This window comes from Trichosurus vulpecula, chromosome 1 (assembly GCF_011100635.1).
Source record: "Trichosurus vulpecula isolate mTriVul1 chromosome 1, mTriVul1.pri, whole genome shotgun sequence".
Taxonomy (NCBI): domain Eukaryota; kingdom Metazoa; phylum Chordata; class Mammalia; order Diprotodontia; family Phalangeridae; genus Trichosurus; species Trichosurus vulpecula.
The window spans coordinates 27110225-27126494 of NC_050573.1; the positions used below are offsets into that span (position 1 = coordinate 27110225).

A 16270-nucleotide genomic window follows, 5' to 3' on the forward strand; every position below is an offset into this window, starting at 1 on the left:
CATAATCAATATCATATCACTTTCCTTCTCCAGGGGTAGGGGAGGAGGGAGAGAATTTGGACATCAAAATTTTTTAAAGAGTGAATGTTGAAAAATTTTTACATGTAATTGGAAAATGTTTAATGGAATCAGAATTATAAAAACAAAAAACAAAATGCAGCTCAGGGTTACCTCCTATAGGGAACCTCTCTTGATCCTCAAATATTAGCTCTCCCCCACTCTTGATATTCACTGGAATTGTAGGAGTTTATTCTTTGTATTTACTTATCAGTGTGCATGTTGTATCCTCACCTCACCCCCATCAGAATGCAAACTTCTGCAGGGCAAGGATTGAGTCATATTTCTGCCTTACCTACCATCCTGGCTTTCATATAATAGGCATTTGATTGAAATGGATTGAATTAAATTAGTGACTACCTGGCCCTCCATGGTTTTCAGGAAGGCAAGCACCAATGAGTACCTACCCAGCAAGATTTGAAATAGGGGCTTGATATAAGGGAAAATTTCCTTAAAACAGAGTTCTTAAGTGGTATGGGCTACATGGAGGTCATCAGGTAAAGCTGAACAACCTCTTTGGGGATATGTTGTCAGGCCCCTGAGATCTTTTTCAGCTTTGAAATTTCCACCATGGAAGACAGTACAGAACAGTGGAAAGAATATTGGAGTTGGAGTTAGACAACCTGAATTCAAATCCCAGCTATGCCACCATAAAATGAAGGGCCTGAACGACATTGTCTCTGAGGTCCTTTCCAGCTCTAAATCTATGATCCTTTGATCCTAAGTCACTGGACCTCAGTTTCCTCACCTGTAAAATGATAGGGCTCATTCATTAGGTCCTTATAAGATCTAGAACTGTCATCCCAAGAGCAGGCTTTCACCTAAGAGCTCCTCTGGCTTTGGGACTCTGTTGGTCCTCTTTAGTGATCCTCAATTTCAAGTCCATGTTGGAGGTTTGATCAGTTGTCCTATATGTCCCCTAACTTGGGCTCTTTCTTTTTCAGATTTTCCACCAAGTACTGGATGTCTCAGACTTGCACCGTCTGTGGGAAAGGAATGTTGTTTGGACTGAAATGTAAAAACTGCAAGTAGGTATCCACAATTCAAAGTCCCTTGTCATGTTGCCTGAAGTCATGAAGAGTTGGAGCTTGACTTTGAAGCTTGGTTTCCCGAAGCTCAGGGTCTCTGATCTTTCTGTTACTCAGTAGTAGGATCCTCAGATGAACTTGTGCACCCTGGGACCCAAATATATGTATACATAACAAGAATGAATGTTGTTGGAATGTTCCCAAAGCCAGGGTGGGGAACCTGTGGCCTTGAAGCCACATGTGACTTTCTAGGTCTTTGGGTGTGGCCTTTTGATTGAGTCCAAGTTTTATAGAACAAATCCTTTTATTTAGGGGATTTGTTTTGTGAAGCTTGGATTCAGTCAAAGGGCCGCACTTGAGGACCTAGAGGGCCACATGTGATCTTGATGCCATAGGTTCTCCACCCCTACCCTAAAGTACTTCCTGAACTGGAAGATTTTAGTGTAACAATGTATTAAAAATAGGTAGCAGAGTAGTACATTAATTCCCCTGAGTACAATTACCATTATACGGCCTTCCATATTGGTTCCGTCCATGAGGTTGACTTAAGAAAAATATTTTTTAAACTTCTCTATTATAGAAATGAAGAGCATAGAAGCTCCAAGGATCCTTTTCCCAACTCCCACTTCCATTGACAAATCAGGTCCCCAAGTTTGGCTAGGTACATCTCCCCCTCAGCATTCAAAGATTCCCCATTACCATTGGCTCAAGCCCCCATCAGTGTGCTTCCTCTCTACAAGGTTGTTAGTTGAGAATCATTTAGTCAGGCAGATTTAAGTAGCTTTCAGAACAGAAATATTTACTAAGGAGGCACAGGAGATGATGGAAAACACTTCTCTAAAGGTATATGCTACACTTTCTCACAAGTATATACAAATGTATTTGTAGGTAGGCTCAAGCTTAGAGTGTAGATGTGGCAAAGAGATGACTCACAGCTTCTAGGTGCTAGAAGTCCTTTTCTATCATTTGTTGGGGTTTTCAGAAGTTCTGTTTAAGCATGGTCAATCTGCATCCATCTCTCCTTGGCCTCCGATGAGAAGACACTTCTGCTGGCTGATCTGGGGACACTGTTTAAGACACTGAGGGGAGGTTGGGAAGTCCAACATTCTGTTGACGCTGAACCTGGAAAGTTCAAAAATGATTAAAGATGGAGGGAGGGAAGGAAACCTAGATAAGGGTGAAGATATCTCTCCTTCCCCCAGGTGGTTCCATCTCAGAGGGTTCTATTAGACCTTTGTGTTCATTGAAATTTCTCAAGTCCCCTGTCCTCTACTCACTTGATAATTTACAGATAATTCCTAAGGCATGGTCAAGTTTTCTTGGCCCATTTGAATTAGATTCTCGTGCAAACATCAGTCTAGTTCAAAGGTCTTTTCTAACTCAGTCTAAGTCATTTTGATAAATTGACTAGGTCATCTTTTCCTCTGGTTAAGGGATTAGAGTTAAAATGGAGGTATTTTTGACTACAGCCTTACAGAAAAAGTGCTCTATTTGGAGTCAGAGGGCATGAGTTCAAATTATGGAATCATAGATCTAAAGCTGGAAGGGACTTGAGAGTACATCAAGTCAAATCCTGGCTCCTACGCTTATTTCCTGCATGACCCTTAGCTTCCTCGCCTGTAAATTGAAGGGGTTGGACTAGATAGCCTCTTGGCCCAACAAAAAGGGTGTGCCTTTGGCATGAAAGGACCGGAGTTCAAAGTCCAGTTCTGCTACTTCCTACCTGAGTGACCATAGGCACATACCATAACCTCCCTGAGACTTATTTTTTTTCATTTGTAATAATAAAGGGATTGGACTAGATGGACTCTGAAGTCTCTTTGAATTGAAAATCTTTGATCCCAAGAACAACTACAAACTAATTTGTATTTCATTTGCATGACATAATTGGCATGTCATTTACATTATGTGTTGGGAGGCAGTGTAGCACTATGTTGTATTTGGGGTTGAGTTCAAATCCTGGCTCAGTCACTTAATATCTGTGTGTGATATAAACAAACCACTTCACCACTCCAGGCCTCAGTTTCTTCATCTGCCATATGAAAAGTTTGGACTAGATACATCCAGGCAGGTACAGCCCAAAATCTATAAATCTGTGAATTTATTACCTGTGTGACTTTGGCCAAATCACTTAACCTCCCTGGGCCTCAATTTCTCTATCCGTAAAATGAACCTCTGAGCTATTTTCCATCTCTATATCTGTGTTCCTATGATATTCCCTTACGGTCAATATGCAGAAATGTCTCCCCTGGCCCATTTTCCTTTTATTCTATTTCTTCCCTTCCCCTCTGTTTCCCCTCTGTTTCTCCTTCTGTGGTTCTCCTTCAATTGGTCCAGCTATGGAAGCTTAGGAAAAACCACTGGTTGGCTTCCTCCTGACTGCTGATGATCAAGGGAGAAGAGATGACAGTGAGGCAGTCTCCCTTGTTCCTCTTCATTCTTACCTGTGGGGTGAGGACTGAAGTCCGCTCCATCCCTCCTAGGAACCAATTGAATTAATTAGCTAGTCTTAACAGCTTTAAGTGCTCTGGGGCCAGACTGAGAGATAATTAGAAGACATTAACATTACTGAAACTCCTTGTTCCCTGGGATCCTTGACCATCCTGGACCCTGCAGGTAAAGGAGGTCAGGGAGATTGTCCATGGTTTTCTTGCCTACAAACCAACATTAATCGGGTCCAGTCACAGGCTTCTTAATTTCCTCTTGCACACATGGCTGAGTCAAAAGTGGCTTTTTAAATCCTTGTCTAGTCACGTCATGTACTTTTGGAAGGGGGGAAATGGCAACCTTCACATCCTCTCACCTGCAGCGAGGCTTCCTTTGAAGACAGGTAATTAGGTGACAGGCAAGCAGCTGGGGAGAGGCAATGAGGCTGAAACCCAAGGACTTAGATTCTCAGTACCACTAATTCAGGTTCTCTTCTCCCCTGTGTTCCAGAAGGAAATAGGCAAGTTTTAAGGAAAGGCAGTGGTTAGAGGAGGGATAGAGGAAGCTGAGACAGAGAGAGGAAGAGAAATTGGGTTACAGTGAGGAAAAAAAAATGCTAGTTCTGGAGTCAGGAAATCTAGGGTCACATCCCACTTCTGATGCTTATAACATGTGTGACCTTGGTGAAGTCACTTGGTTTTCCTAGGCCTTGGTTTCCCCATCTGTAAAATGAGGAGAGTTGGACTAGATGGCCTCTGGGGTTCCTTCCAGCTGGAGATCTGTGACCTATGCTTATACTTCTATGTGTGCAAATAGTAGCCAACAGAAAAGGAGTATGGCTGGAGGGATGACATTGGAGTATGTTCCATCATTGTCAATCAATAAGTTTTTATGCAGTACCTACTGTATACCAGTTACTCTCCTAGGTGTTAGGAATACAAAAACAATGAGACAGTACTTGTCCTTTAGGAAATTAATTTGAGAGAAGGGGAGGGGAGAGAGAACATACTATGTTCACAGATAAATGAATATAGGATACATACAAAATGATTTGAAGGGGGAACTAACTTGGCTTTGGTTTCCCCATCTGTACAATGGGAGAATAATAACTACAGTATCTTAGGCACAAGGTGGTTACCAAACTCAATGAGAACATCCTATACATAAAGTACTCTGGCACCTTTTAGTGGCCAATAGCCAGCTGTTATGTTACTCCTTCCATTTTTGGAGAGCTCATATTGCTAGAGCATTTTCCTTTTTAAAATGCACCTCATCCTTCTTTCCTATAATTCCCAGTACTTGGTCCTAGTTCCTCCCTCAGGAGCTTCTCTGAATGTTTAATTCCACTAATCTGTCCAGTTGGACCCTGAAAATTGCATGCAAGGTTTAGGTATGCAGGTACATTCATTTATAGGCAAATTTTATGCAAAACACAAGCACACATTTTGAAAAATGCCCTCATATCACAGCAGCAGCAGCAGCAGCAAAAAACCATTCATCATAAAAACAAAATAAATCAATAAAGTTAAGGCTTTGTAAAGAGCATTTTTTTCCTCTGTCTCTATGCCACTGTCTCACTCCTTCTCTCTCCTCTCCCTCTTTCTGCCTACCTCTGTGTCTCCACTTCACTGTGTCTCTTCTCTCTCCCCCTCTTCTTGCTTCTGTCTCTGCCTCTCTCTGTGCCTCTCTCCCTTCTCTCCTCTCTCCCCCTTTCTGTCTGTCTCGGTGTCTCTGCTTCTATGTCTCTCTTTTCCTTCTCCCCTTTCACTCCTTTTCTGCTTCTCTGTCTCAGTCTCTTTGCCTCCCTTTTTTTCCTATCTTCTCCCTCTCCTTTTTGTCTCTGTCTTTACATTCTTTTTCTTAGTGTATCTATCTTTTCTCTGTCCATCTTTCTGTCTACTCTCTTTTCTTTTTCTCTATCTCCCTTTGCTCTCACTTTTCTGGATATTTCTTTTCCCTCTTCTCTTTTAACTGTCTCTTCTATCTCTGTCTCTTCTCCTCTCCCTTTTCTTCTCCCTTTTTTCTCCCCCCTCAACTTTCCTACCAACCTCCAGGCTCTGACGGGTGCTTTGTCAATGACATAAATAGACTCGGTTCCTGACTTTTGTGAGTTTACAGTCTGACCATGTTGGTATAGTAGATGTAGTAGTAATAGTATCTAACATTTATAAAGTGTTTTAAGATCTGCACAGTGCTTTAAAAATATTATCTTATTTGATCTTCAAAAACAACCTAGGAAGGTAGGTGCCATTATTATCCCCATTTTAAGGACAAAGAAACTGAGGTGGACAGAAATTAAGTGACTTGCCCAAGGTCACATAGCTAGTGTCAGACAGGCTTCCTAACTCCAATTGATCTATCCACTGTACTTCCTCTTTAGGCAGTTAGTGAAAAAATGAAGATGATGATGAGCCTACATAGGAATAGAGACAGGGACTGTCTGGATGACTGGTAAGAGGAAACTCCCTCTACTGATGGTGGTCAGCACCTTCTCTGTAACTGATTCTTAGAGAATTGCCCAGGACATTCATTAAGAGTTAAGTGACTTGCCCAAGGTCAAATGGCAAGTGTGTCAGAGGCAGGAGCTCATACCTCAATATTTTTTATCCATTACAAACAGAAGTTTTTTTTTCTACTTGTAAAATAATCCAAAAAAAGAAAAAAAAACAAACCATAAAAGAATGTTAGGAGAATCATGACTTGTCTCTACCCTGTTTCTTTCTAAGCTCTGTTGAACAAAATACCAGTGATAACTGACATTAATATCAAGCATTCAGATTTATAAAGCACTTCCCAGACACCATCTCACTGGAGGCTCCTCGACAACCCTGTGAGGTAGGTGCTGCAGGTATTATGCTGTGACCATTCTGTAGATGAAGAAAATGAGGTTGAGAAAGGCAATGAGATTGTCCAGGGTCATATAGCTAGCGTCAGGTGGGATATGAGCCCTGGTTTTCCTAGTTCTAAAGCCAGATCTCTATGTTTCTTTAATTCCTTCCAAAGCATCCACAGACTCACATAATCTCTCATTTGGGACCAATTGACACCTGAACAAGAATTCTCTCAATAGCATACCCAGGAAGAAGCCATCCCATCTCTGCTAAAGGACCTTCAGTAGGGGAAAAAAAAACCACTTGCCCAGGCAGCTCATTCCTCTTTGGGGCAGCTCTCATTATAAGCAACCTTGGCCTCACAGGTAGTAAGCAACAGAAACAGGATTTGAACTCAGGTCTTCTGACTCCTGAGCCAGAGCTAAAGAAGGGAGGTTGAATACATGCCTGCTTTTTGCTGAACTAAGATGGTTTCAAATGGGGGTAGGGCGGGGCAGTGAACCCTCAGTGCTTATTGGCCTGTCTGTTCTAGAAATTCTCCGGAGATGATTCAACACACACCAGCCCTTTCTGGGGCCTCATTCCCCCAAGAAGCCAGGAAGCTTTCCCTTTTCATTCTGTCTAACCTCATTCCCTCCTGCTGCATTTTAAGCCCGTTTCCTCCGGAATTATCATCAGCTGTCTTGTTGGCTGCTTGAATGGAGAGATTAATGAATTAATAGGAAATTAGGGCCGGGGAAGCAATTTACAGTTATCGAAACCTTGCCATTTCATGTAATAGGTCCACTGATGTTTGGAGATGGGGCTTTAACTGCCCATGGTGGAAGTGTCAGCACAAATCCTTGGGGTGTCTGATAACTGTATTTGCAGCTGTCTGAAGTTTTCTTCCCTTGATGACTTTGCCCTCAACCACCCTTTCCTTATCATCACCCTGCCCGCTCCTCCATCCCCAAATGACTCTCTAGTCTTCAGTCAATTCTTATATAGAGCACATTGCTAGTCAAAATAACTGCTGAGACACTGGGGTTGGGCGGGGGGGGGGAGGATGGAGAGGGTGTGGGGGAGCAGTTGGCCAACTGCTTGAGTAGATGCTCCCCACAGAACAATACAGGACTGGGCTTTCTGGTGCCCTTTGCTTTATGGAAATGATGCTCTCTCGGAACCACATTGCTCTTTCCTGGAGATGGGGCAAGGGACCAGCCGGAAATGCAGCTGGGTTATTAACATTTAACTGTGTCCTATTTTTACCCATCATCCGGCTTGGAATGATCTCCTGTTTACAAGGAATTCTGCAGTGGGGCTTAGAACTTGCTCTATGCCCTTTGGGAAAACGAATTAATTCCACAAGCTCTATTAAGGACCTGCTACGTGCTGGGCTCTATGCTAGGCAGTGGGGAACCAGCAAAAACAAAAACACCACAAAACAAAATATTCAAAACACCCAACAAGCGATCTGCTTAAAGGTGTGCAAGGAGAGGAAGGGAAATCCACCTAGCACCTTCCTCAGTGGACAGCTCCTGTTGTTAGGAAGTCAGCTTGGTTTTGGTTTTTTTCCTTCCTGGCTCCAAGCCTAAATCAGCTTCTTTGCAACCACCCCTCCAATCCTTCTGATTCTGCCCTCTGGCACAAATTAGAGCAAAACTAACCCCTCTACCCAAAGATAGTCTTAAAATACCTGAAGACAGCGGTCATCTCTCCTACCCTCAGTCTTTTCTTCTCCAGGTTAAATATCTCCTAGTCCCTTCAACTGATTCAATTCAGTACAATGAACATTTATCAAATGGCTACTAGATAGTGAGCATTGAGGGTAAAAGGCAAGCTGAGACCCCAGGCTTCTCTGTAGCGTTTTTTTGGAAGTTTGCAAAAATGTAAGGATTTTTTCAAGTTTCACTCCTCTCCACCCTGCTCCCCCACCTTAAGTCAGGTGCCATAGTTGTTAAACAGTTAAGAGATATAGGGATAAAGACTGGATATCTGATTTCATTGGTAGAGACAACTCCCAGTGCAGGTTAGCACCTTCTCTGCAATTCAGCCCCTTAGAGACTTGCCTAGAGGACGCCAAAAGGTCACACAGTCTACGTGGTCAGGAATAGACAGTGAAAAGGTAAACTTTGGAACAGAGCAGTGATTTCTAGGGAGGTCAGTCTTCTGGTTACAGCTTAACTTGTCTTTGGAAATACCTTGGCCCACGGGTTTTCTGCTTCTAATTCCTAGTCCTTCTTAACACTTTCTTAGAAGCCTGGAAATTAACTGTGGTCCTGGGGCTGATCTTATCTTTTCCAATTCCCCTGAATATCAGGCCTGAGTTTTCTGGTAGGAAGCTTTCCACTTTAATGAATGAACATCAGTCAAGCTGCTTTGCATCAGACCACAGTCCCCATGAATATTTTCTTGAGGGCCATGGTGCCCTGACTGTATTGCTGAATACCACTTACATGCATGGATCTGTGTCAGTTCCTATAATACTTAGGGCCAACAATCACAAAGTGATACCAATAACTACAAGAGTAATACACACAATAATAGCGATCATAATAACAACACTTGATAGCATTGTAAGGCTTTCAAAGTACTTTACGTATTAACCAATCAATCAACAGGCAGCCATTAAGTACTTCCTGTGGGTCAGGTGGGGTAGCCAGGTGGCACAGTAGACAGAGTACCTGGCATGGAATCAGACTGATCTTCCTGAGTTCAAATCTGGCCTCAGATACTTACTGGCTTGTGAGGGTCATACAGTTAGTAAGTGTCTGTGACCACATTTGAACTCAGATCTTCCTGACTCTAGGCCAGAACACTCTATCTCTTGAACCACCTAGCATGAGAAAGGGAGACCAATTGGAACACTATTTCAGTAGTACAGGCAAGAGGTATTCAGGGCCTCAGCTAGAATGGAGGCTATGGGGGTATCTTCAAGCCATTGAGGTAAACTAGCAGGGAGGCATTGGGTAGGCTGAGGGGAGGGGAAGGACCTGTACAATGATTATTGTGGGTGCTCAGGTATTGATCAGGTTAGATCTATCCTGAGGGCTGAGGCCAGGCTCAGAAAGGGTGAGGCTTAGAGCTGGAAGGACCCTTAGACATCTTCTGGCTCAACCCCGTCAGTTCATAGGAAGGAAATGGAGGCCCAGACAATTTGAGTGACTTTCTAAAAGATTACTGAGCTATGATATAGTAGACCCAGGTCTCCTGACCCTCAGTCCAGAGCATTTTTTTTCACCATCCCATGTTATTCATTCAGTACAAGCACTTACTAAGCACCTACTGTGTACCAGACACATTTCTAAGTTCTTAGTTTGCAGAAATAAAATAGTTCCTACCTTCATGGAGCTTATATTCCACTTATAATTCAAGGAGGAGGGGCAAAGAGAAATGGAAATTTTTTTCATCTGTAAAATGGAAGTAAGAATAGAATCTACAATTCAGGGTTGTTGGGACCATAATATATGATAATAGTTGTAAAGTGCTTTGCAAACCTTAAATATAATAGCTAACTTTTATATAGTACCTACTGTGTGCCAGATATTTTACAAGTATTCTTTCAGTTGATCCTCATAACAACCCTGAGAGGTAGATTATGCCCATTTTACATATGAGAAAACTGAGGTAAACAGAGGCTAAGTGATTTGTCCAGGGTCACACAGCTAGGAAGTGTCTGAGACTGGATTTGAACTCAGGTCCAGGACTCTATGCACTATGGTGGCCCCAGCTGTTAGATGATGATGATGATGCTGATTAGGCATTTAGCTTCAAGAGTGACCAAATAAGAATGAGCAGTAAGAGTTTCAAATGGCAATTTCAATCCAGAATGCTATTGTCACTCATAGATTATGAATGTTTCGTGGAAAGTCAGATATGGGACCTCTAACAGATTAGAAGCTCCTTGAAGGCAGGGGCTGTTTGGCTTTCTTTTTTGTTCCCCAAGGGCCTAGAACAGTGCCTTGCACATGAAATGTGCTCGATAAACTCTTATCAGATTGAGTTGAACTGAGTTGAGCTGCCACTCCTGAACCCTTCCATACACAGTGAAGCTTGTCCATAGACAAGGAAGTTCCAAATGCCATAATGACTGGAAGGAAGAAGAGGAAGAGGTATCTGTGCAGTGCCTACACAGGAGGAGTCTTTGTTATGCTTAATTATCTTACAAAGGACTTTCCCCCAGAAAAGTATAGTCACAATTTAAGCATAAGCATCATTTCCCAAAATAGCTTAGGTCACACATAGCAGGAATATGTTACTTAGTCATGGGTAGTATATGAACATCATGGAGGCTAATGCACCCTTGGGCTGTGTTGAGAGAAATTTGTCCAGCCCTCTGGCTTCCCACCTTCATGTGTTTAAGCTCCACGTTCTAAATTCTATTCCCGACTTTGAGTGCCCTCCTCCCCCCTCATCACTTTATCCATATCCCCACCCGTTATATATTTTTACATCTATATATCTTTCCTTTCTATCTATCCTTTCATCTTTCCTCCCTTCCTTCTTTCCTTCCTTTTCTACTTTCCTCCTTTCCTCCCTTTCTCCCTTCCTCCTTCCCTCCCTCCCTCCCTCCTTTCCTTTATTCCTTCCTCCCTCCCTTTCTTTCTTTCTTTCTTTCTTTCTTTCTTTCTTTCTTTCTTTCTTTCTTTCTTTCCTTCCTTCCTTTCTTCCTTTCTTTCTTTTTTTCCTGTCCATGCACATATTTTCACCCAATAGAATGTAAGCTTTCTGAGGGCAAGGACCATTTCATTTTTGTCTTTATATCCCCAGCGCCTAGAACAGTGCCTGGCACAGAATAAATACTTATTGATTGATGATCAATTGTGGACATCCTAGAGATTGCTGTAATAGCAGAGAGAATTCCAAAGCTCCTTGACCTAGGGCTGGAAGGACCCAAAGAGGCTATCTAGTCCAATACCCTTATGTAACATAGAAGGAAACTGAGGCCCAGAAAGATAAAATAACTTATCCAAGGTCATACAGAACTAAAACCTGGACTCAGGTCCTCCTCCTCTACTCCAATGCCAGTACTCTTTCTACTATTAATAAAAAAGTATATGAGAAGCATTATGGACTGTGCTGATACCTCCATTGTTGGTAGCCCTGAGCCAGTCATGACCACTAGATTCAGGAAACTTTAAACAAGAAAATGGAATGGAGACTTTAACATTCTGATAAGTGCCTTTATTTTCTCAGGGTTAATAATGCCAACAAAGTGCTGGCTCAGCTGTGCCTTAGGAAAGCTGTAGGGAATCTCTAATATCAAATGAGTCTTTGAGCATCTCTTTCTGAGGCTCATTACTCTAGGAGTAAACACATGTAATTGGGCTGATAGATTTGAAAGGCTTGGCTTATGCCAGATGTCTGATTTATCCCCTATCCCTCCCCCCAGTGCCTTGATTTTCTATATTTAAGGTCAATATAGATCCCACTGAGTGGCCAGGGAAGACCAAGGGATTGTGAGCCATTCTCCTTCGGAAGCATATGGAAAGCTTGGGGGTGGAGGAGAGGGATGGATGAAAGCATCAGCTGTACAAATGAAGTCTGGGTTAAGTGATGAGACAATCTATTGGTGTTCCTCTCATTCATTCTTCATTCTCCAAGATGATCAACGATATCACAAAGGTGATGTATTGACTTGCACATGAATCAGGTTTAAGTGAGGCAGAGCTGCAACTGATGAGACAAAACTTCCCAACTAGAATAGTAAGTTAAAAATCCCCATTGTAAAACTCCTCATTTTAAAATCTTAATCCAGTCCAATTCCATACTTATGATCAAGACCTTTTAGTCTGTTCTGAGGACGCGTAGACAAAGAAGAAAAAGCATTCATGACCTTAAGAAGCTTACACATCTTGCCATGCCATTTTTTCTGGGTGCTTCCTGTAAACTTTTATGGTTCCCAGTTACATCTTGGGTCAAATACAGACTTTTCTGTTTGTCATTTCAAGACAACCTCACCCCAACCTAGCCTTCCAGACTCATTATCTCATTATATAGTAATCCTTTTTTATGCACTCTACAATCTAACCAAAGTGGTCTGTCTCCCATTTCTCACATGGGACCCTTCATATCCAGTCTCCATGCTTTTGCACCAGCTGTACCCTATGCCTGGAATGCTTTCCTTCCTTACCTCTGCCCCTTAGAATTCCTCGTTTTTTTTAAGGCTCAGCTCAAGCATCATCTTCTATTTGAAGCTTTTTCTGATCCCCCTACTAATTTCATCCTTCTTCCCTAATTTGTATATTCTCTCTGTCTCTATTTCTGTCTCTCTCTCTCTCTCTCTCTCTCTGTGTGTCTCTCCTCCCTGCTCCCTTCCTCCCTTCCTCCACCATCTCTGACTGTCCGTCTTCAGATTGGGCCATTCTCTTCCATAGCCCTTGAATTCCTATGACTCTTCAAAGGAGCAAGTGAAGAAACTATCAGGGATAATTGTAGGCAGTGGAGGGAGAAGATATAATTCCTTAATCCAAGCATTTAGGGACTATGATCAGTCCCAAGGAAGAATTTTCCAAATTGTCAGTCTCTTCTCTAAAAGTTTTTGAGGTAATGGTGGTTAGAGTGTTGGACTTGGAGAGAGAAGAGCAGAGTTCAAATGATACCTCAAATACTTACTAGCTCAATGACCCTGGACAAGTCTCTTAGTCTCTTTTAGTTTTAGTTTTCTCATCTATAAAGTGGGAATAGAAATAATACTTCACAAGGTTGCTGTGAAGGTCAAGCAAAGTGCTTCACAAACCTTCAAGCTCTATCTAAAGCATTGCTGTTATTTTTATTTAAATTCAATAGACTTTTTGTGGATTTTCTCAGAGATTTATTTATTGGACATAAGCTCCTTTCTTCCCTCCCACACATTCCTCCCCACCCTCTAATAATTCTGGAGATAGAAAGACAGAAATGAAATTAGTCCCTTCTAGAAACTTATATCCTTAAGAAAAGCCATTTCCTGCTCAGTTAGTCCAAAAGGTACAGGTGGTAAATGAAGAGATTTTTAAAAAAATAATCTGTGCTAGGCTTTCATCACTGCTGGAAGCTCTGAGGATGTTACTTCTTCAACAAGCACATATCAACACCTATTTTGCAATTTATAACCTTAGAGAGTCACCTTGGGGCACTGAGAGGTTCAGTGCCTGACCCAGAGTCACAAGCCAGTATCTGTCAGGAGAAGACTTGAACCTATATCTTCCTGACACTGAGGCCCCCTCTCTCTACATGTCATAGGTCTCCCAAATATATACTTGAGCCAGTTTTGTGATTGCATTCATGTGCAGACCTCTGGCTTCCCCATAAATCTATAATAACCGATATTGATATGGTACTGCAAGGTTTCCCAAAAGCTTTATCTACGTTATTTCCTTTGATTTTCCCACCCATCCAATGAATTAGATACATAATTACCCCCATTTCACAGATGGAAAACTGAGTCTTCAGGAGGATAAATAGTTTTATAGCTAGTAGGAATTGGAGACCAGATTCAGATCCAGGTTTCTTGGTTCTCAGGGTAGCCCTATTTCCATTCCGACATATACTTTCAGGGGGTATGATAACAATAACAGTAAAAGCAACAACAGCTAGCCTGTGTATAGCACCTTAAGGTTGCACAGTGCTTTGTATGTCATCTTATTTGGTTTTCACAACACATCAAGGTAAGTAAATTCTTATTTTCCCCATTAGAGAAAGAAGGAAACAGGTGGAGAGGTTAGTCTGGGATCACAGGGCCAAGGGTAGAGTTTACACTAAGGTCTTCCTGACCTGGACTTTGTATCCCCATGCCACATTTGCCCCCTACCTCATACAGAATAAAAGGGGCTTTTTAAAGTCCTAATGATGTTCTTCCCATGGCTTGGCCATAAATACCTGTTAAAAACGGCTATTGGAATGATTCCCATGCTTTCAGGCATCTAGGTAGCAGTTAGTGGGAAGTCTTCACATCCCATCTTTGATGGAGTTTAATGCCCAAAGGCAGCATCATGCCTGACTCTGGGCCCCAGGGTCACACTTGTGTCCCACAGATCTTCTATGAAAAGCCAGTTACCCAAGCAGTGGAGTTACTCATAAATGTGGTCATTTTCTCTGTGTCATTCTGGCAGCAGAACCCTGGAGGTCTTGTTTGGCCCCTAAGCCTAGCTGCCCCAAGACTGAAAGCCCCATTAATGGCCCTCTGGGAACAACAGTCTCAAGCCAGAAGGGGTGGGAAGAGAGAAAAGAAGACAGGCTGTCACTTTGTCCTTCCTTACACCCTTAGCAGAGTAGTTAGGACAAAGGAAAGAACAGACACTCCACCGAGTTTTAAAAGTTAGGTCAACAAATCTCCCTGAAGCAATTATTTGAAGGGTGTCCAATTCTTCCAAGTTTTTTTTTTAGAGAAATCCATATATTTAATTAGTAGATATGGTTCCGCCTCATTTATCTAGTACCACTGGGGAGTAGGGTGTTCCACATAAATAAATTTTCCAGATAACAGGCTTACTAGTTAAAATACCAAAACTTTATTTTTTCATCATATTTATTTTAGATGGAAATTTTTCTAAAATGTGTTATATACTTCCCTGCCTTTGCATTCAGAGGGAACTGGACATAATTTAGCCTTTTCATGCTGACTTGGAATTCTGGTTATGAACATACTCATTCCTATACTCTATGGTGATCAACGCCTGTTTCTGCTTTTTAAGATTTTCTGCCTCCTCTCACTGGGTGAGACTTCTCACATCTCCCTTTGTTAGGTTATTTACTCCTCATATTCTCCTGATCAAATGCCTCCCCAACTGGTTTATTAGTGAAAGGCTCTGTACAGAGCAGACACTTAATACTTGATAGACAGCTGGGGAAGGGGGGTGCGTAAAGTGGATAGAGTGCTGGATTTGGAGTCACTAGACCTGAGTTCAAATCCATCCTCAGTTGCTTACTACCTAGATGACCCTGGGCAAGTCACTTAATCTCTAACAGCCTTAATTTCCTCAACTCTAAAATGGGGATAATAGCACCTACTTTCCAAGGTTGCTGTGAGGCTCAAAAAAGATAATATTTGTAAAGCATGTAGCACAGTGCCTGGCACGTAGTAGGCACTTAGTAAATCTTTTCCCTACCTATTGAATTTAATTGCTGTTTCTAATGTGCTAGAAAACCAGGCAATGGAGATTGGTGGTCTGAGAAAAAAGGGGTTGATTGGCTCTTGACTTTAGTGCTGGGGCTTGAAAAGGCAGCCAAGTGTAGAGAGGCATCCAGGATAGAAACCCGGACTTGGAGAAGGAAGAAGCCTGGGGTTCAATGGCACCTCTGATATTTACTAGCTACATGAGCATGAGGTGATCTTTTGTCCACCCCGTGCCTCAGTTTTCTCATCTGTAAAATAGAGATGGTGGTAGTACAAAAGAAAGAGCTCTGATTTTGAAATAAAAGGACCTGTGCTCAAATCTCATATTTGTCATGTCCTTCCTGTGTGACCTTCAACATTTTACATTGAGTTGAATGACAGAGTCAGGTTGGGATACTGAGTCTGGGATTTGAGTACACTCTCTTGACAGGATAAAGATTTGGGCTGAATTTATGAGATGAGATGAGATATGAGAGAGAGAGAGAGAGAGAGAGAGAGAGGGAGAGATTTGTGTATGTATGTGTGTGTATGTATATATACACACATATGTATGTGGGTGTGTGTATACAGATACATATATATGTATGCATATTTTTGAAATTGGATAGAAAAAATCAACTTCAGCAACATAAGATGGGGGAAACATGGCTGTAAAAGAGTTGTTCTGTAAAAGATCTGGAGGTCCTAGTGGACTGCAAAACTCCATGTAAGTCGGCAGGGTAATACAGAAGCCAGTTGAACTAAAAGGATCTTGGGCAATGGTAAGAGGTAGAGTTCCCAGGAATAGGGCAGCGACAGTCTCACTGTACTCTGCCTGCGTCAGACCTGACCTGGAGTATTATGTCCAGTTCTGG

The 16270-nt window shown here is 42.1% G+C and overlaps 1 protein-coding gene across 1 annotated transcript in view; it reads left to right on the top strand.

Moving 5' to 3' along the window:
• KSR2 (kinase suppressor of ras 2) overlaps positions 1–16270 on the top strand; it is a 584421-nt gene that overhangs the window by 427287 nt on the left and 140864 nt on the right. The window contains exon 7 of the mRNA XM_036748960.1: positions 1002–1085. Coding sequence (XP_036604855.1) covers positions 1002–1085 — 84 coding nt within the window. The remainder of the gene's footprint in view (positions 1–1001; positions 1086–16270) is intronic.